Raw genomic sequence first — 20,245 nt, forward strand, 5'->3', positions numbered from 1 at the left:
TAAACCTTGCTTGTTTGCATATGTTATGGTAGGCACCATGCTAGATTTTAAGTATACAAAAGTTAGATAAAATATAGGCCCTACTTCAGAGCTCAGAACTGGTTGAGGATATAGAAATGTAAAACATTAATAACCATGTGTAACATGTTATATGTTGCGGGGTAGGTATGTTCAAAGTGTAGTAGGAAGACAAAGGAGGGAGTGATTAATTGGAGTGCAGTTAGAAATAAAAGTTCAATTAGGAACACATCTTTTTTTTTTTTTTTTTAAGATTTTATTTATTTGAGAGAGAGAAAGAGTGCATAAGCTGGGGGAAGGAGAGGCAGACTCACTGCTGAGCAGGGAGCCTGATGCAGGGTTCCATCCCAGGACCCTGGGATCATGACCTGAGCCGAAGGCAGACCCTTAACGACTGAGCTACCCGGCGCCCCGGATTATAATTTTTTATTTTTGTTTATGTGGCATTAGAATTACAAGATAGGCTTTTGGGTTTTTTCTCTTCTTACCTTATTTTTTTAACCCTTCCAGAGAGTGGCAAGTTAATAAAGATTGGAAATCACAGGGTTAATTTGTGGCACCCAGCTCTGCCAAATATTAGCCTTGTGTTTGGGAGAAATTCATTTAACTTCTCTGAGCCTTAGTTTTATCAATTACAAAATGGGAAGAATAGCTCTGTCTCACAAAAATAATGATATAAAAGTATTTTGTGAAAATGCTACATTTTTACAAATGTAAGGTTTTTTGATATGTCTTTAAGAGTGTATATTTTTTTCCTCTTCCTGAGTCTGAAGATTCCTTTGCGTTTTGATTCTGATCTTTCATTGCCCTGCAGCACACTTAGGGCACAGACTAGTTGGCATATTATGATTTTCCCTGACTCATTCTTGTTCCCTCCCTCCGCTTTCTCACTGTCTTTCATTTCCTGGGATTGTGTTCCTACATTAGAAGTAAGTCTGTCTCCTGAAAAGGGCAGTACAAGTCTACTGTGGTAAGGCTTCTCTTTTATTTTCTCCTATGTCATGTACTAAACTAGATACTTACTATGAAAGATTTAGTTTTAAATACATAAAAGCTTACTGGTGAAAATGTCATCTGATGTCTACCATAATATTTAATATTTAAGTAGTTTTTTAATTAATTTTTGCCTTTTTTCTCTTTGACTTAAAGCTTTATTTCTATTTTAGGAATAGAAAGAGAAAGTATTTTTGTTTATGATCAAGGATATTTGAAGACTGTTCTAACAATTTCTTACCTAAAAGTTCCCAAAAGACAGAGTTTTTATACTCCGGGAGGTAACACATAATTTGTGATCTAAAAATCACTATGTGGGTTTTGTAACTGAAATAATTTTAGTGTAATGAGGTTAAGTACTGTTTCATCAAATCCGTGTATTTTACTTGCAGGTGTGAGTATTCACTGCACTGTGTTTCCAAAGTATATTTTTTGTGGGTCTTGGTCATTAGAATAGATGGAAAATTACTGGGAATATCTTTCCCACTTTGCATTTTCTCATTTTAATTTAATAGTGATCTGAGAGGCATATGGCATACTGCTTGACTGAATGTAGAAGAATAATTACTGTTTCTATTTTTTAAGGGGACTACTTGAGAGATAGATAACTGTATAATGGCCAAAAAGTAACCGTTAACGGTTTGTTGGTTCATCTTAGGGCAGGTGAGTCCCTAGATGAGTTTACCAGGGAATATGTCTTTGGAGTTCTGCCAGAGCATCTTCAGATGGAAAAGTTAAGTCTGTAAGGAGCTCAGTTTGTCAGCAGCTATGACCCTGTAGGTAAAATACGCTTGAAGTAGCAGAATAATTTGTAACAATGTGAACCCAAAAAAAGGAAGCAAAATGCAGTCGATACAGGCAGAATAAAGCAGCCACTCCACATTTTTGAAATGGTTCTTTTAATGATCTGCAAACTCTTTTTACTTTGTTCCTACCACCAAAACCAATGTTACATTTATATTTTATCTTACATTTATTTAAAAATATTACCCTTGCCTCCATATTTCAGTTTCTTCTCTCTTTCCCTTTTTATTGGAAAGGTTTCATGCACATATCTTTGTGTACTTGCTTTAAGAAAATACCAAGAATAACCTTTTCTATTTACTTCTTGCCGTAAACCCAGGGGAAAACATCTGTAAGGTAATCAGGGGACTACAGCCTAAGAGTTCGTGTCATGTAGTTGATAAAAGCATGGTCCTGGGAGGTAAACTGCCTGAGCTTAAATCCAGTTCAGTGACTTTGAACAATAATCCTCTTCGGTTTATTCAGTTTCCTGGTCTGTAAAATGGAAATAATAATAAGGCTTACTCCATAGCCTTGTGAGGTTTAAGTAGGTCAGTATCAGTAAAATCTTCAGAAGAACACATGGTAGGAGTACATGCAAGTTACTGCATGTTACTGACAAGCAGTTCTTTTTTTTTTTTCCTTAGTAGTTTATTCTTTTTTGTTGTTGTTTACATACTTCTCTCTCTCTTTTTTTAAATTATGTTCAGTTAGCCACTGTTTCTGTTCAGTGATTCTAGTTATGTATAACACCCTGAGCTCATCACACAAGCAAGTTCTCATAACAGGCTCAGAGACCCTGGGGCAAGTTATTAATCTCTCTGGGCTTTCTCTGGTTTTGTTTTTATTTTGTTTTCAAAGAAAGATATATTCAAAGATATATTCAAAGATGCATACTTTAACTCTGATAGTTGGTCCAAATTAGTTTTATGTTTTTTTGAGTCCTGGAAGTTATTCCTTTGTGTTTTTTATATCAATGGGACTACAAAGATATTTCCAACAACAAATATTTTGTGTTAAAAATAATTTTAGATTGTTGGACCGGCTCTAATACTACTTGTAGATGTTATTCCCCCTAAGGTACTAAATTTTTTTTTAAAAGATTTTATTTATCCATTTGACACAGAGAGAGAGAGAGCAAAAGCAGAGGGAGCAGCAGGCAAAGGGAAAGGGAGAAGCAGGCTTCTGCTGAGCAAGGAGCCTGATGCGGAACCTCTATCCAGGACCCTGGGACCATGACCTGAGCTGAAGGCAGACACCTAACCAACTGAGCCACCCACGCACCCCTAATGTGCTAAATTTTACCCAAGATGTTATCTAAAAAAGCTCTTTATTTTTTATTGAAAGCCTGCTCTTCACTAATAGCAGTAATTGTTGAGAGAGAGACCTCTGTTTTTATATTTTTGCTTTATATGAATTGGTCCCAGGAGTAAAAGTCTCAGTGGTCATCTATTCTTTCTTTAATGCTTCTTACATAAGAGCACAAAATTTTTGCTGTATCTTCATTAAAATGTGATGTTCCAAGTAAGAAGTAAGTTGTAAGGCAGGGAAGGCCATGACAGCAAGGAAAAAAGCAATTAAATCTGAATTGACTTCTGAGCCATTTATTATTCCAAAGTTGTAATTTGGCAAACTTGAAAAAGGGAACAAAGAGTGTTCTTAACCCTTTTATTAGCTTTAAGCTGTTAAAAATAAAGCAAAATGTCATTTTACACTTAATTCTATTTCAGTTTGTTAACTTTTCCCTTATCTCTTCATGATGGAATTTTTGAAATTTCTGTTTGATTTGTTTTGGTTTGCAGCCCTAAAGAAAAAGCAGCAAAGGTCTCCTTTCTGAGAATTAAAATTTTTACCTTTTGTTTTATGGTTCTTTTGTTTTTGTTGTTGCTTTTTAAATCAGTTCTTGCTATGAGAGTTTCTGTTTTTAGAAGTGCAGATAAGTAACTTGTTGAGAATTTTTATCAGTGAGCACTTCAGACTGCTCTGACCCTTGGATAACCCTTCTGTTTGAAGAGCGCTGTAGTTGTAAGGCAGCTCTGTGAGTCCAGCTGTACTGTACGTCTCTTGAAGTGGCATGGAAACAGATTATAAAACTTGTAGAGTGTGAAAAGAGTGAGCGCAGATGTGATTCTAAGACTAAGAATAAACAGCGTGAGAAGTTAAATTCCTTACCTCTTAATGACTCAGTTGGGAGGTGAGGGTGGTTAGGAGCACTGTTTGTTTTTTATATGAAAATTTGACAGTATTGGTGGAAGGCTAACAAAAATACACTGTTTGAAGTTACTTGTAATGCAGTAACTGACATTCTTTGACCATTTTGCATAACTCTGAAATACACTTTCTTTGAGAAAATAGGGTAGTTTTACTTGCTTCTTGAGGGTCAGAGACTGTGATTGGTTCATTCAATGGCATAACTCTGTTAATACTTTTCTAGCTTCTTCCTCTTCATTTAACAAAAAGAACCCAGTTTTTAGATGTTGAGTTTCAAAAATGAAGAAAAAGAATGTAATCTTAAGCAGGGCCTCATTACCCCTTTTTTTTAGCTACTTTGCAAGGTTTGAAGATAGGGGATTATAAAGTTGCTGGGCCGTATTTAGTTTCTCATGTGGATATTTTGAGAAAGCAAATAAATGAAACAAGTGTACTAAAGTCAAGTCAGTAAGGGGCAATTATGTACATCATGCTACCTTATACTATCACTACTCTTCTTTCACTGCCTTTTTTCCCTCCCTGTAAAATTATTCTTTATATGAGCCATTATTTCTGTTTTCACAATGAAGCTCCTTGAAGAGATGCAGAGAAACTCTTGAATCTATAAATGACGTGGCAAAGAGAAATCCTTTTGTGTTAGAGGATTTGTGTAACTAATTAGAATTGTGTTCTGGCAAAGATCTAGGTAAGTACAACTTCACAGGAAAACTGAGTTTAGCTGTTAATCTGGCTTTGGTGATTGGGTCTTCCTTACTCTTGGACCTCCAGGTATACTCCTCCAAAAAGGTTACAGAAATGGTTCCCTGGGTAGCTATTTTCATCGTGTTAACTACTGTCACTCTTTGTTATTGGTGGTTCATCAAGAATCAGCAAACTCAGAATGTCCCTATAGTCACTCGGTAGCCTTAATCATCTTACTTCTTCCTTTTCATTGTGTTAGAGTATGATTGGACTTTGGGTAGGATATTGAGGGAGCCAAATTGATTACAGCCATTATACCCATTTTGTATACCCAGATACAATACCTGGGTCCCGGGGCGCCCAGGGTGGCTCAGTGGCTTAAGCCTCTGCCTTCGGCTCGGGTCATGGTCTCACCGTCCTGGGATCAAGCCCTGCATTGGGCTCTCTGCTCAGTGGGGAGCCTGCTTCCCCCTCTCTCTCTGCCTGCCTCTCTGCTTAACATGTGATCTCTGTCAAATAAATAAATAGATAAATCTTAAAAAAAAAAACAAACAAACCAATATCTGGGTCCCACCTTCAAAGATTAGATTCTAATTTGATTGTCATGGGTTGTAACTTTAGCATAGGTAGACTTAAAACTTTCACAGGTGTCTCTAATTAAGCAGCAGAGTTTGAGGGCTACTGTGTTACCTAATCTCCCCAACTAGATTTTAGACCCCTTGAAACAAATTTTAATCTTAAAATTCTTAAACTTTATTAGATAGCTGATTATATGTTTATTAGTTAAACACAACTATAAACATAAAGAAGCCAGTTGTTTAAGTATTTGAAATAAATATCAAGAAAGCCATGGTGAATTACAAATTTTTTAGTGAGTAGTGTAGAATACCAAGAAAGGGAATGATGGTCGTAGAGCTCAATCAGGAAATGCTTCTTGAAGAAGTATAGTCACATCTTGAAGAAGTGTGAGAGACTTATGTTGGAAAGCAGCAGGGCATTAGTTGGATGTGTTGTGGGATCCGGCTTATGTGATTTGGACTGACTGTGACTAAGAAAGGCAAGACTTTGTGTATTTGTTATGTTCCAATCTTTTGCATTTGAGCCATTTGTGATATATCCTTTTTTTTTTTTTTTAAAGATTTTATTTATTTATTTCACAGACAGAGATCACAAGTAGACAGAGAGGCAGGCAGAGAGAGAGGAGAAAGCAGACTCCCCGCTGAGCAGAGAGCCCGATGTGGGGCTTGATCTGAGGACCCCGAGATCATGACCTGAACCGAAGGCAGAGGCTTTAACCCACTGAGCCACCCAGGCGCCCCCATTTGTGATATATCCTAAACTGAGTTTTGGTTATGAAGAAAAACAGTCAAAAAACAGTCCTGGGGCACCTGGGTGGCTCAGTGGGTTAAAGCCTCTGCCTTCGGCTCAGGTCATGATCCCAGGGTCCTGGGATCGAGCCCCACATCAGGCTCTCTGCTCTGCGGGGAGCCTGCTTCCCCCTCTCTCTCTGCCTTCCTCTCTGCCTACTTGTGATCGCTCTGTCAAAATAAAAATAAATTTAAAAAAATTAAAAACAAAAACAAAAACAAACAAAAAAAACCCAGTCCTGAACTTGTTTGATCCTGCTTAGACTTCCACTGGGTGTCTGTCTTCTCTGTGTTTAGTAGAAAAAGTTGGCTAACAGATGTGTTTCCTCTTCGGAGACCCTTGCAGGTCTAAAACAGTAGGTTATGAGACATGTTATGTTCTGTCTTTGTGATTCCAAGGCAGCAGTCCTGCACAAAGAGAAATGACAGCTCTTCCTCCATGGAAAAGATCCCAGATTCATGAGCTAGATCAGCTTGTCTAAGTTCCCCCCAAATTAATATTAATCTATTAATATAATATATATTATATATAATTCTATTAATATAATATGTGTGGGATTCTGTAAGGCACTTGGCATGGGGCTGAGAATAAAACCAGTACAGTGAAGATGTTTAAAAACATACTTTAATCTCTAGGGACTTAGTAGGGATGTAAGACAGATGCACACAATTTACTATATATTTTATTTTTTAATTTTATTTCATTTTTTAAAAAAGATTTTATTTAATTATTTGACAGAGCGCACAAGTAGGCAGAGCAGCAGACAGAGGGAGAGGGAGAAGCAGGCTCCCCGCTGAGCAGAGAGCCCAGTGCAGCACTTGATCCCAGGACCCTGAGATCGTGACTTGAGCCAAAGGCAGATGCTAAACTGACTGAGCCACCCAGGTGCCCCTACTATATATTTTAAAGCAAGAGAACAGATAAATCATTTAAGGTTTTAAAGGTAATGAGAAAGATTCAGAAGGGCAGAACTGAGGAGGAGGGCATTCTGGGTAGCTAGAACATGGTAACTTGAGTCAGAGAGAGAACTTTTAATTCTCTTTAGCACCAGCGGTATGTGACCTTGGACAGCAAACACTGAGGTATAGTCCATATGCATAGAAATCTAGAAATGAATAAAGAACGGTTCCTATCAGTGCCTGAGAAAAATCAAAATAGCTAGTGTTCAGCGCTACTTTTGTATCCAAAGATAGGACCAGCTTTCCTGTTAAGCATTTGCTGACCATCACTGTGTAGTCGGCTTGTGTTAGGCATTACAAGGGAGATAGCAAAGACATTTAAAGCATGTTTTCTTCCCTTGAGGTGTTTATAATCTATCTAGTTGGGGAATGACCAATAATTGTGAAAAAATTAGTGAGAAGTATGGTACAAAATGTATAATTATGGCATTTTGTGTAGCCTAGACTCAGAGCTATGAGTTCAGGAGAAATAAGAGAGGGGAGTTAGATTCAGTCCAGAGGGGTTAGAATTTAAGCTGGATCCAGATAGAGCTAGATGAGGAGTCTTTAGTTAGAAACCATGGATAAGTTTCAGGGACTGTGAAATTTTCCCTAAAATGGTGTGTATGCTTTGTATGAATGCATGGTTTTAAAGGAGAAGTCTCACATCTTTTTGTTACATTGTGAAATATTTTCTGCTCATCAAAATGTCGCCATTATCTACATGAGTAAGAAGACAGGGCTTGGGGATTGATTGATTGACTGACTGATTGATTTTTAGGGCTTGGGGATTTAGTACAATGTTTGTAGGTAACAATGAGCAACCTTGCTAAGATAAGTCTTCCCTCTTACATGGGTACCTAATTTGTGATTAACATAAATTTGGGCTAATGGCTGTAGGGATAGAAAGGAGAGAAAACCCAGCAACTGCACTACTAAGTATTTATCCAAAGGATACATAGTTATTCAAAGGGACATATGCACCCCAATGTTTATAGCAGCAATGTCCACAGCAGCCAAACTATGGAAAGAGCCCAGATGTCCATCGACAGATGAATTGATAAAGATGTGGTGTATGTATGTGTATGACACACACACAAACACACACACACTGGAATATTAGCCATCAAAAAGAATGAAATCTTGCCATTTGCAACTACGTGGATGCAACTGGAGGGTATTATGCTAAGCAAAATAAGACAGAGAAAGACAAATATATGATTTCACTCATGTGGAATTTAAGAAATAAAACAGATGAACATCAGGGAAGGGAAGGGAAAATAAAATAAGATGAAAATCAGAGAAGGAGACAAACCATAAGAGATGCTTAACCATAGAAAACAAACTGAGAGTTCCTAGAGGGGGGCGGGGGATGGTGTAACTCAGTGATGGACATTAAGGAGGGTACTTGATGCAATGAACACTGGGCATTATATGCAATTAATGAATCACTGAATTCTACCTCTGAAACAAATAATATACTATATGTTAATTAAATTGAATTTAAATAAAATTTTTTAAAAAAACAAGAAAGAAAAGATTGGCCTTACCTTCTCCCTGTACTGCAGCCTTATATTTGAATTCCTGGGAAAACATTTAATGTGCCCAAGAAGAAATAATATATTATTCTAAATATTGTATGACGTTGCCCTCTTGCTTTTTATCTGGAGGAGACAGATAATTAGAAATAGATTTGAAATGGACCACTCCTTACTCTGTTTTATAAAATTCAAACTGAGCCTTTATCTAAAGGCCGATGCTACCTTAGATTCATCTTTTCTGTTCTGAGTTAGTGATGGTATCTAAGAGTTGCCATAATGGGGGTGGGGGAAGTTGAATTCATTTGTCAGTAAAACCAGGATCTTTGTCAAACTCAGCAAGAGTGCAGGGAAAATACTCCCCTTCTATGACATAGAGACATATACTTATTTTATATCCAGAAAGACAGTGGTAGTTTGCTCTCCATGAATTAACATTTAAGTGTCGCAAGGCCTCATTACCTTTCTTTTTTAACTACTTTGCAGAGCTTGAAGGTAGAGGATTGAAAGCTGCTGGGCCATATTTAATTTCTCATTTGGAGATTTTGAGAAAGCAAATAAAACGTGTACTAAAATCAATAAAGGACAATTACAAACCTCATGCTGCCTTATACTATTACACTTTACTACCTTTTTCCCTCCTTGAAAATTATTCCTTATATGAGCTTTTATTTCTGGTTTTCACAGTAGAGCTCCTTGAAGAGATGATTTAATAAACATATATGTATATCTGTTTATAAACATAAATATATATATTATGTGGCAAAGAGAACTCCCTTTGTAACGAGTGTTAGAGGATTTGCATGACTAATTAGAATTGTGTTCTGGCAAAGAGGTAGGTAAATACAACTTCATAGGAATTTATTTTTTAAAAATTTTTCTCATAATCTCTACATCCAACATGGGATGACCCCAGACTCATGACCCAAAGATCAACAGTTTTTTACTCTTTCAACTGAGCCAGCCAGGAGCCCCAACCTTAATCTTTCTTTACTCCTCATCTCATGCTTTGGAATACTGAAGAGCTAGTATTGGCCTGAATATACTATGATATTTCTCAGTGCTGTGTTTTTGTTTATGCTTTTCTGCTTCATGGAGCATCTTTCTCATCTCTTTCATCTTTTAGTTCTTAATCTTTAAGATCTAGCTCTGTGGTTGTCTCTTCTTTTTTTTTTTAAGATTTTATTTTATGTTTATTTTATTTTATTTATTTTAAAGATGTTATTTATTTATTTGACAGAGAGAGACAGTGAGAGAGGGAACACAAGCAGGGGTAGTGGGAGAGGGAGAAGCAGGCTTCCCACAGAGCGGGGAGCCTGATACGGGGCTTGATCCCAGGACCCTGTGATTATGACCTGAGCTGAAAACAGAAGCTTAACAACTAAGCCATCCAGGCACCCCTAAAGATTTTATTTTTAACTAATCTCTATACCCAGTGTGGGGCTCAAACTTAGAACCCCACGATCAAGGGTCACATTATCCACTGGCCATGCCAACTAGGTACCCCTCCTTCTCTAGGTTTTAAACTATATTTTAAACTCTTGGCAGGAGGCAGAGATTTTAGTGTTTTATCACTGACATCTAAACAGCAATAAGAAGCAAACTACTTTCAAGAATAGGAGAAATCCAGTATGACTCCCAGGATTTTGGCTTAGCTGACTGGTGAAATATTTTTTTGGTCTCCAAATTGGATTGTAACATCAAGGAGACAGGAGTCTTTGGCATTAGTTTTGGTGAAAGATAATGATTGCTTATTTTAGAGTAATAGCAGAAAATGTTGAGAGGAGGGGAAAACTATATTTTGCTATATTAAGATATAATAAGAATATTTTGAGATATATTTAGTATTTCCTGATGAAACAGAAGGAGAGGATGATGATGAGGTAGATGCTTAGCTAAAATAAAAACTTAAGGGCACCTGGATGGCTCAGTGGGTTAAAGCCTCTGCCTTCAGCTCAGGTCATGATCCCAGGGTTCAGAGATCGAGCCCCACATCGGGCTCTCTCCTCGGCGGGGAGCCTGCTTCCCTTCCTCTCTCTCTGCCTGCCTCTGCCTCCTTGTGATCTCTGTCAAATAAACAAATAAAATCTAAAAAAAAAAAAATTAAAATAAAAACTTAAAATTGGGATAAGATAGAGAAATGATGGAGAAGTGCTGTTTGTAGTTTGTATTCTTCAGTAGGATAAGTGTTATCTTCTGGCTATCTATAATTAATGATTTCAGCTGTTGATGGGTGTGCAGTCCTTACGCACTGTGTTTGGTTATGAAGTGACTCTATAATCATGCATTAGTGACCAAGTCCCAGAATTGTTGAGTGGTCTTATATTACCATTGTAACTGATGAAAAGATGAGAGTTTAAAAGAGATTAAATCCCATAATATTATAGCCATGGAGGTCTCATTTATGTGCAATTTGAAGCCTGAGAGAGGAGCCCATTTGAGGAAATAATACTAATGGCAGATCTTTTTAAAAATAAAAAAATAGGGGCACCTGGGTGGCTCAGTGGGTTAAGCCTCTGCCTTCGGCTCAGGTCATGATCTCAGGGTCCTGGGATCGAGCCCCACATCGGGCTCTCTGCTCAGCAGGGAGCCTGCTTCCCCCTCTTTCTCTGCCTGCCTCTCTGTCTACTTGTGATCTCTCTCTCTCTGTGTCAAATAAATGAACAAAATCTTTAAAAATAAATAAATAAATAAATAAATAAGGGGTGCCTGGGTGGCTCAGTCAGCTGAACGTCTGACTCTTGATTTCGGCTCAGGTCATGATGTCAGGGTGGTGAGATCAAGTCCCTGCATTGGGCAGGCTGGACGTGGAGCCTGCTTAAGATTGTCTCTCTCCCTCTGCCCTATCCGTACCCCACCTGCACAAGCTCGCTCTCTCTCCTGCCAAAAAATAAATAAATAAAATCTTAAAAATACAAAATGAAATAAAAAATAAGATTATTAACTGGCATAGACTCCTAGTTACTTTAGTACTTTACCGCCTCTGTTTCCTTTAACCTCAACCTTTTTTACAAGTATCCTTGCCCCCAAACAATTGGTTATTTTAATATCCAACTAAGTAGTAGTCTTGTCTTTTGTTTTTGTTTTTGTTTTTTTAAAGATTTTAAAAAAATTTTTTTAAAGATTTTTTATTTATTTATTTGACAGACAGAGATCACAAGTAGGCAGAGAGGCAGGCAGAGAGAGAGAGAGGAGGAAGCAGGCTCCCCGCTGAGCAGAGAGCCCAATACCGGGCTCGATTCCAGGACCCGGGATCATAACCTGAGCCGAAGGCAGAGGCTTTAACCCACTGAGCCACCCAGGCGCCCTTTTTTTTTTTTTTTAAAGATTTTATTTATTTATTTATTTGACACAGAGAGACACAGTGAGAGAGGGAGAGGGGGAAGCAGGCTTCCTGCCAAGCAGGGAGCCCGATGAAGGGCTCCATCCCAGGACCCTGGGATCATGACCTAAGCTGAAGGCAGACGCTTAAAGACAGAGCCACCCAGGTGCCCCCGTAGTAGTCTTGTTTAAGAATAAAAGTCCTGGGGGCACCTGGGTGGCTCAGTGGGTTAAAGCCTCTGCCTTCAGCTCCGGTCATGATCCCAGGGTCCTGGGATCGAGCCCCACATCGGGCTCTCTGCTCAGCAGGGAGCCTGCTTCCTCCTCTCTCTCTGCCTGCCTCTCTGCCTACTTGTGATCTCTATCTGTCAAATAAATAAATAAAATCTTTAAAAAAAAAAAAAAAAGAATAAAAGTCCTGGGGGCGCCTGGGTGGCTCAGTGGGTTTAAAGCCTCTGCTTTCCGCTCGGGTCATGATTGGATCGAGCCCCGCTCCAGGCTCTCTGCTTAGCAGGGAGTCTGCTTACCACCCCCGACCCCCGCCTGCTTCTCTCTGCCTACTTGTGATCTCTGTCAAGTAAATAAATCTAAAAAAAAAAAAAAAATGCTGCAAATATTTTTAAAAAAGAATAAAATTCTTAACAGTCGATAATACAAAGATAATAGAATTTTTATTTTTTTAAAAATTTTTAAAGATTTTTAGTTTATTTCTTTGACGGACAGAGATCACAAGTAGGCAGAGAGGCAGGCAGGGAGAGAGAGGGAAGCAGGCTCCCTGTTGAGCAGAGAACCCGATGCGGGGGTCAATCCCAGGACCCTGAGATTATGACCTGAGCTGAAGGCAGAGGCTTAACCCACTGAGCCTCCCAGGCGCCCTGAATTTTTATTTTTTTTTAAGATTTTATTTATTTGTTTTAGGTAGAGAGCAGGGGAAGGAGCAAAAGGGGAGGGAAAGGGAGTGGGAAAGAATCTGAAGCCGACTCTGCACCAAGCACAGGGGCCTGATCCCACAACCCTGAGTTTGTGACCTGAGCCAAAACCAGGAGTCAGATGCTTAACCAAATGAGCCATCCAGGTGCCCCAACAATAAAATTTTTAAATGGGCAAAAGATTTAAATAGACATTGTTCCAAAGAAGATAAATGGCTAATAAGCTCATGAAAAGATGTTTAGTATCATTGGTCATTAGTGAAACGCAAATCAAGACCAAAATGAGATACCACTTCACATCCCCATTGGATGGTTCTAATAAAAAAATAAAACAGACAGTAACAGGTGTTAGGATGTGGAGAAACTGGAATTCTTCTACATTCCTGGGAGGAATATAAAATAGTACAGTTGCTTTGGGAAGTAGTTTGGCAGTTCCTCAATAAATTAAACGTAGAATTATATGACCCAGCAATTTCACTTCTAGCTCTGTCCTCAAAAGAACTGAAAATAGATGGTCAAACAAAAACTTTTATGTGGATATTCACAGTCACCAGAACATTTGAGAAACAACCCAAATGTCAACCAATTGATGAATTAATAAGCAAAATGTGGGCTATCCCTACAACAAAATACTGCAAAGTCTTAGAAAGAAAGAATTGCCGATACACACTACCACGTGGACATGCCTTGAAAACATTATGTGCAGCGAAAGAGCCGAGACACAAAGGGCCGTGTACTGCATGATTGCATTTATATGAACTTCCCAGGGGAAGGAGGAAAGGGTTGGGAGTGGGGGGCAGAAGCTTACTCTTTGAGATGATGGAAATGTTCAGGAATTAAAGAGTGGTGGTGTTCGCATACATTGTGAATATACTAAAAACCATTGAATTGTGCACCTAAAAATGGTCAGTGTTAGGTTATGTAAGTTTTATGAATGTAAATATCAATACTAAAAAAAAGAGTATAAGATTTTTTAAAAGAACACCAATTTCTTTTTTATTTTATTTATTTACTTATTTATTTATTTTATTGTTGTTGTGGTGCCATAATGGAAGCCCAAAATGTGGGAGTATCTTTTTTTTTTAATTTTTAAAAAGATTTTATTTATTTGACAGAGATCACAAGTAGGCAGAGAGGCAGGCAGAGAGAGAGAGAGGGAAGCAGGCTCCCTGCCGAGCAGAGAGCCTGATGTGGGGCTCGATCCCAGGACCCTGGGACCATGACCTGAGCCGAAGGCAGAGGCTTATCCCACTGAACCACCCAGGCACCCTATGCAAGAAGTTTTTAGTGTTGATTGACTAATGAAATTATTCTACTTCATATGAATAGCAGCTATAATCAAAATAAAATAGGAATTAACTTGCTTTACATAATCCTATTCAGACTCTCTGTAGCATGTCTGAGTGTCATCCAGACATTCTGTAAAGCTTTCATTAGGTCTTTATGAACGTTGAAGTCCATTGGTTCTCTTCCTGCCTTTTTTTTTTTTTAACTTATTTTTTTTAACATAGTTTCCACACCCAGGATGGGGCTTGAACTAATGACCTCAAGATCAAGATTCGCATGCTTTACTGACTGAGCCAGCCAGGCGCCCCTCTTCATGCCTTCCCGATCACATTGTAACCTCTGGGTTCCACTACCATCCTGTGCATATACCTGTCTTAAAGCTTTCTGTATCCTATTGTAATTAGTTATTCATATGTCAGTTTTCAAATCTAGACAGTGAATTTTTTTTTTTAAGATTTTATTTCTTTATTTGACAGACATAGATCACAAGTAGGCAGAGAGGCAGGCAGAGAGAGAGAGGGGAGGAAGCAGGCTCCCCGCTGAGCAGAGAGCCGGATGCGGGGCTCGATCCCAGGACCCTGGGATCATGACCTGAGCTGAAGGCAGAGGCTTTAATCCACTGAGCCACCCAGGCACCCCTAGACAGTGAATTTTTTAAGAACAAAAATCAAGTCTCATCTCATTCTTGTAACGCTGGTGCCTAACCTGGTGCTTAAGAGGCAATAAGCACATGCTGGGTCCTGTTAAACTAAACTGCTAAATGTGAAAACCAGGATTGGCATTATTTATCTTTATTACTTTGGCATGAAGAGTCTTCCTAGAGAGAGAAGGCTGAGTCCTGCATTTCTGGCTTCCCTCTGGCCACTGCTATCACGTAATTTTAAAGTGGAGCTGTACTTGTGGAGCTGAAAGACTCCATTGACTAACCATTTCCTATGGAATCGAGTCCATATTTCTTAGCTCTCTGTCAGGTTTCCCAGGGTCCCTTTCCCAACTGAACTTTCTATTCTTCATGTACACTGCGCAGTACTTAAACTTAAACTGGGTTACTTACTGTAACCTTACAGTAACAGTAAGTAACTTACTGTTACTTACTGTAACTTACTGTAAACTTAAACTGGGTTACTTACTGGGTTACTTACTTACTTACTTAAACTGGGTTACTTACTTACCATTTCCTATGGAATCGAGTCCATATTTCTTAGCTCTCTGTCAGGTTTCCCAGGGTCCCTTTCCCAACTGAACTTTCTATTCTTCATGTACACTGCGCAGTACTTAAACTTAAACTGGGTTACTTACTGTTCCCCTCTTTTATATTTCTGTGCTTTTGCTGGTGGTGTGTCTGTACGTGGCTTTCACCATGGAACCTGACCTGTCCTTCAGATACCTAAAACGTTCCAGGAAGCTCTGTCATTTCCCTGCCTGCTGCAGTCCTCACTGAAAGAAGTCAGCATCTTCCCATCTCAACTCTTTTTTTTCCCCCGTCTCAACTCTTACTAGCACTTGTACCGTAGGATAGCATTGCCTAAATGATCAGTTCCTTGAGAGCAAGGTTCTTGCCTTTGTTTTCTCTGTTTTGCATTTTCACTTCAAATATATACATTTGAGCATTTTCATTTCAAATATATACATTGAGTTAAATATAAATATGTATATGTTTATATGTAAATATAAAATCAAATTTTGGTTTTTTTAGCTTCAAGGAAACTGGTCTGAGGACCGTGTTGTTAAAAATTCTTCTACAGGTAAATGCTTCAATCAGAAACTACATGGGCTTAGACAATGTATTTATTTCTAGAACTTCAGTTTAGGAAAGAATTTTTTTCCAGATTTATATTTGTTTTATTTTTTAAAATGTTTGTTTATTTATTTGAGAGAGAGAGCAAGCGCACGCACAAGCAGGAGGGCCCAAGGGAGAAGGACAGAATCTCAAGCAGACTCTGCACTGAGTGTGGAGCCCGATGCCCAATGGGACCAAGCCCACCACCATGAGATCATGACCTGAACCAAAACCAAGAGTCAGACACTTATATATATGCATTTATCAATCAGAGAGAGAGAGAGAGAGAGAGAGAGAGCACAAGCAGTGGGGAGCAGCAACAGAGGGAAAAGCAGGCTCCCTACTGAGCCGGGAGCCTGACGTGGAACTTGATCACAGAACCCTGGGATCATGACCTTGGCCGAAGGCTGCTGCTTAACTGACTGAGCCACCCAGGCATGTCAGATTTACATTTATTTAAATGTATTTACCATTCTTTGTATTGACTCTCCTCCTCCTTTTCTAGGGCACTGTCTTTAACCTTGAATCAGAGGAGGAGGAATACCCTGGAATCGTTGCAGAAGATAGCAATGACATTTATATCCTGCCCAGTGACAACTCTGGACAAGTCAGTCCTCCAGAGTCTCCTACTGTGACCACTTCCTGGCAGTCAGAGAGCTTACCTGTTTCACTGTCAGCCAGCCAGAGTTGGCACACAGAAAGCCTCCCAGTGTCCCTAGGTCCTGAGTCCTGGCAGCAGATTGCAATGGATCCTGAAGAAGTCAAAAGCTTAGATAGCAATGGGGCTGGAGAGAAGAGTGAGAACAACTCTTCTAATTCTGACATTGTGCATGTGGAGAAAGAAGAAATTCCTGAAGGCGTGGAAGAGGCTGCCGTGGCACCCGTCATCTTGCCAACCAAGGAGCTGCAGGAGGTGCTCCCCGAAGCACCAGCTCCCTTGCTTCCACATATCACTGCCACTTCCTTGCTGGAGATGAGGGAGCCTGACACAGAAGGGATGACAGTGGAGAAAGTCAGCCCTGCTACGTCTTTGTTCGTGGAACTTGAAGAAGAGAACTTAATGAAGACAAAAGCAGCAATGGTTGAATCTGTTGAACGGGAAGCTGAGGTGATCCCCACCCTGGAACCCATAGCAACACTGCTGAGTGAAGAGGAGAAGCGTGTGAGGAGAGAGGGTCTTCGAGAAGGCCCCTCCCCTCCTGAAGAGAAGGCCAGCCCCCTGTTTGAGGGCAAGTCTATACTGCTGTTTGGAGGGGCTGCCGCCATTGCCATCCTGGCTGTGGCAGTGGGGGTAGCACTGGCTCTGAGAAAGAAATAGCAGATTTTTCAGAAAAGAAAGAAGACATAAAAGATGTAAGGTTTTAGCTGTACTGACTGAATTTGAACCGCCAACAGCTGATTTGGACATTTGTGGAACACTCTGGGATAATGGGGGACTTCTGCTCAACAAGGCAGTGATGGATCCGCACAGTAGGGCTTCGGGTAGAGGGCAATCACGTTTGTCTGACTGTAAGCTCCAAGGGCCTTGACTTCTGCGAAATTCGGCATCTTATGCGTCAAGCACTCCCTCTAGAACAGGGTTTCTCAGCCTTGGCATTAATGACATCGTGATTAATTCCTTGCTGTAGGAGGCTGTCCTGTGCGCTGTAGGATGTTTAGCAGCGTCCCTGGCCTCTACCCACTAAATGCAAGTAGCACCCTTCCCCGAGTTGTGATAACCAGAAATGTTTCCTGACATTGCCAAATGTCCCCTGGGGGCAAAATTGTTCCCGTGGAGAGCCACAGCTCTAGAGGGAAGCGGTTAATTTTGGAGAATCTGGGATAGACGTTCCCAGGCAAGAGGGCTTGGCTGTGGGCTCCTCAGCTGCTGATTTGTTCCTGCCCTTGGAATTTCATCTTTCCTGATGAACATGCTGTGTTTTGCAGCCATTCCTTTGTGGCTCTTCTTTTCTTCCCCACCTTCTTAGTCCTGTAGTGGGAGGGTGCTCTCCCCTTATGTCTCAGCTGCCTCTCAGGTACTGCACTGCTCCTCTTCACCCCCAGGTTCTTTATAAGGCCCCATGGGAGAGTGCTTGCTCCGGGCCCACTAAGTCCCTGATGCTTCCTACAGCTCCACCTTGTAAAGATGTTGCCTTTAGTCATCTTAAAAAAACACAAATATAAAAGAGACCTAGGGTTCCCTGCCTGTGAATGCAAGGGCAAGTAACTGGTTAGAGAGCGGTATTTGTCTGATTTACAAGCAGGATGACTTAGATGGCCTATCGAGGTCTCTTCTGGCCCTTTTATATGTGGCCACCCTATGGAGCTTATGGTTACTTGCTGGCAGCATCTCTGTTGCTGGATGGTTACAGTCTATACTCTGGGCTCTGTGTTTTCCCTTTATCTGGCCTCAGTCGTCTTAATGGTCAGCTAGCTTCTCTGCGGTCTCTTGCCGCAGAGAAGCTCTTACAGACCAATTGAATGATAACTCTTATTAAATACAGAAAGTCTCCGTAAATACCACTGAAATAAAAAGTAGCAAAACAGAAGCTTGAATTTCTTGAGGCTACCCTTGAGATTCTAGTTTGGCTTTCACAGTTCAAGAATAAGACTTCTTCCCTGAACTCTTTACGGTCCAAATGCCAGAGTGATAAACCAAAATGATTCTAATCAGTATGTGTTAGTTGAGAATCAGCATAACTTTCTTGCCTCTGGCCGATCCCATCCCTAAAGGAGGGTGGGACTGTGTCTTTTCACGCGGGAGGATAAGTGTCACTATGCAGGACACACACGCTTGGTACAGGTCATCTCAGATTTATCTTAGTAAATGTAACAAATTACTTTTTAGATCCTGAAATTTGTAATAAAATTACTTTACTATCCTGATCACCAAAACTTACGTTTTAAATGTGCTTTCTTTTTTAAATTTATACTCTAAAATGAAATCTTCTCCTTAAAGCAATATTATGTCAAAGTTGGTTGAGGAAAGGTCTGAAGTGTGTTTGTCTGTTCAGCTTTATTATGCAGTGTGTCTTTTTTTTTTTTTTAGATTTTATTTGTTTATTTGACACTCAGAAAGAGAGATTACAAGTAGGCAGAGAGAGAGGGGGGAAGCATGCTCCCTGCTGAGCAGAGAGCCTGATGCGGGGCTCAATCCCAGGACCCTGGGATCATGACCTCAGCCAAAGGCAGAGGCTTTAACCCACTGAGCCACCCAGGCACCCCTGCAGCGTGTCTTTATGTTCTGAGATTTCATGTCTTAGGGAGTGATATTCTTAAGGGTTTTGGTGCACTTTAATTAGAGTAGCTGGGGGGGGTGGAATGCAATTAATTTAGGAAAGATTGTTTTCCTTGGACTCTGACAGTTGGCTCTGACATTGGGTTACTCTGTATTCTAATTGCTACTTTTGTGTTTGCATAGGGTAAGAGCAAACTGGTGAGTTGTCTTGATTTTTTTTTTCTCTTTTCATAATAAAATGTTTTCCTTCTATTGTTCACACTTTTAAACTCTGGACCCTCAAACCCTCAGACACATTAAAGTACTAGTAGAAGCCAGGTTTATTTTGGAGCTACTAAAAGGCGATCTGTGGCTAAGGATGTTTGGGTGTGTGTTCTCCACAAAAGGAGCCTAAGATGTGTGACAGGATGCTGCCACGTCCTGATTGTCTCCCCATCTGTTGAACATTAACCCAAAGTGATCTGGCCCATTGTATCTTCCTGGCTACTGGTTAATATTCTTTTCCAGTGGCTTTCTCTAGAGTAGATCAATGTCATTTCCTGAGTAATAGGACACGTCAGTGTCCCCATTCCTTCTTCACTTCCTTATCCTCTGCGCCTGGCAGTGTTAGGGAAATACCCTGATAAGGACTGCTTCTTACAGCAGCTCCCATTTTTTGCTATGAAAAAAAAACTCTCAACCTCCATTTCCCTCTTTTTGGTGGGGTTGGTCGTAGGCTATTTCTTCTCCCCCTCCTAACTTATATTACATCTGAATCTAAGGTAAAAGGCAGATTCAGAATAAATCCAACTTGCTTATTTACGGAGCTCAAAAGTGGAATTAAAAAATCATTTATCGTTCCTCATTCTTTGAACTATTCAGAAAAAGTTTGTGTAAGTCCTCTAGAATTCTTCTTAATTGCTTTATTGAATGTAATGACTTCTGAAAACTTGGCAGAAAGCCAGTGAAGATTTTTTGAGAAAAAATACCAGAATTAAAGAATGTTATTTTATCCTCTCTGTATTAAAATAATAATTCTGGGCCCAAAGAAATCAGTATCTACAGCGTGCCTTAGGGGGACTCTTGCAGTATCACTGTTCTCTAGCAAGCTTTCTAGAAACCGAAAAGCAACTGAAATGGAAAAGCCATCTAGTTCATACACTGACCACTTGATACCTTCTGTTGCTTGCATTTCAACATCT

General features: G+C 39.8%; 1 protein-coding gene across 4 annotated transcripts in view; it reads left to right on the forward strand.

The window, feature by feature from the left end:
• The window catches only part of BCL2L13 (BCL2 like 13), a 79,957-nt gene extending 61,236 nt beyond the window's left edge, over positions 1–18,721 (forward strand). For all 4 annotated transcript variants that reach the window (XM_080811547.1, XM_080811549.1, XM_080811548.1 and 1 more), the window contains one exon: positions 16,353–18,721. In XM_080811547.1, the coding sequence (XP_080667673.1) occupies positions 16,353–17,165 (813 nt within the window). In that variant the 3' untranslated portion in view covers positions 17,166–18,721. The remainder of the gene's footprint in view (positions 1–16,352) is intronic.
• Positions 18,722–20,245: the final 1,524 nt, after the last annotated feature.

Source organism: Martes martes (genome assembly GCF_963455335.1).
Source record: "Martes martes genome assembly, chromosome: 8".
Lineage (NCBI taxonomy): Eukaryota > Metazoa > Chordata > Mammalia > Carnivora > Mustelidae > Martes > Martes martes.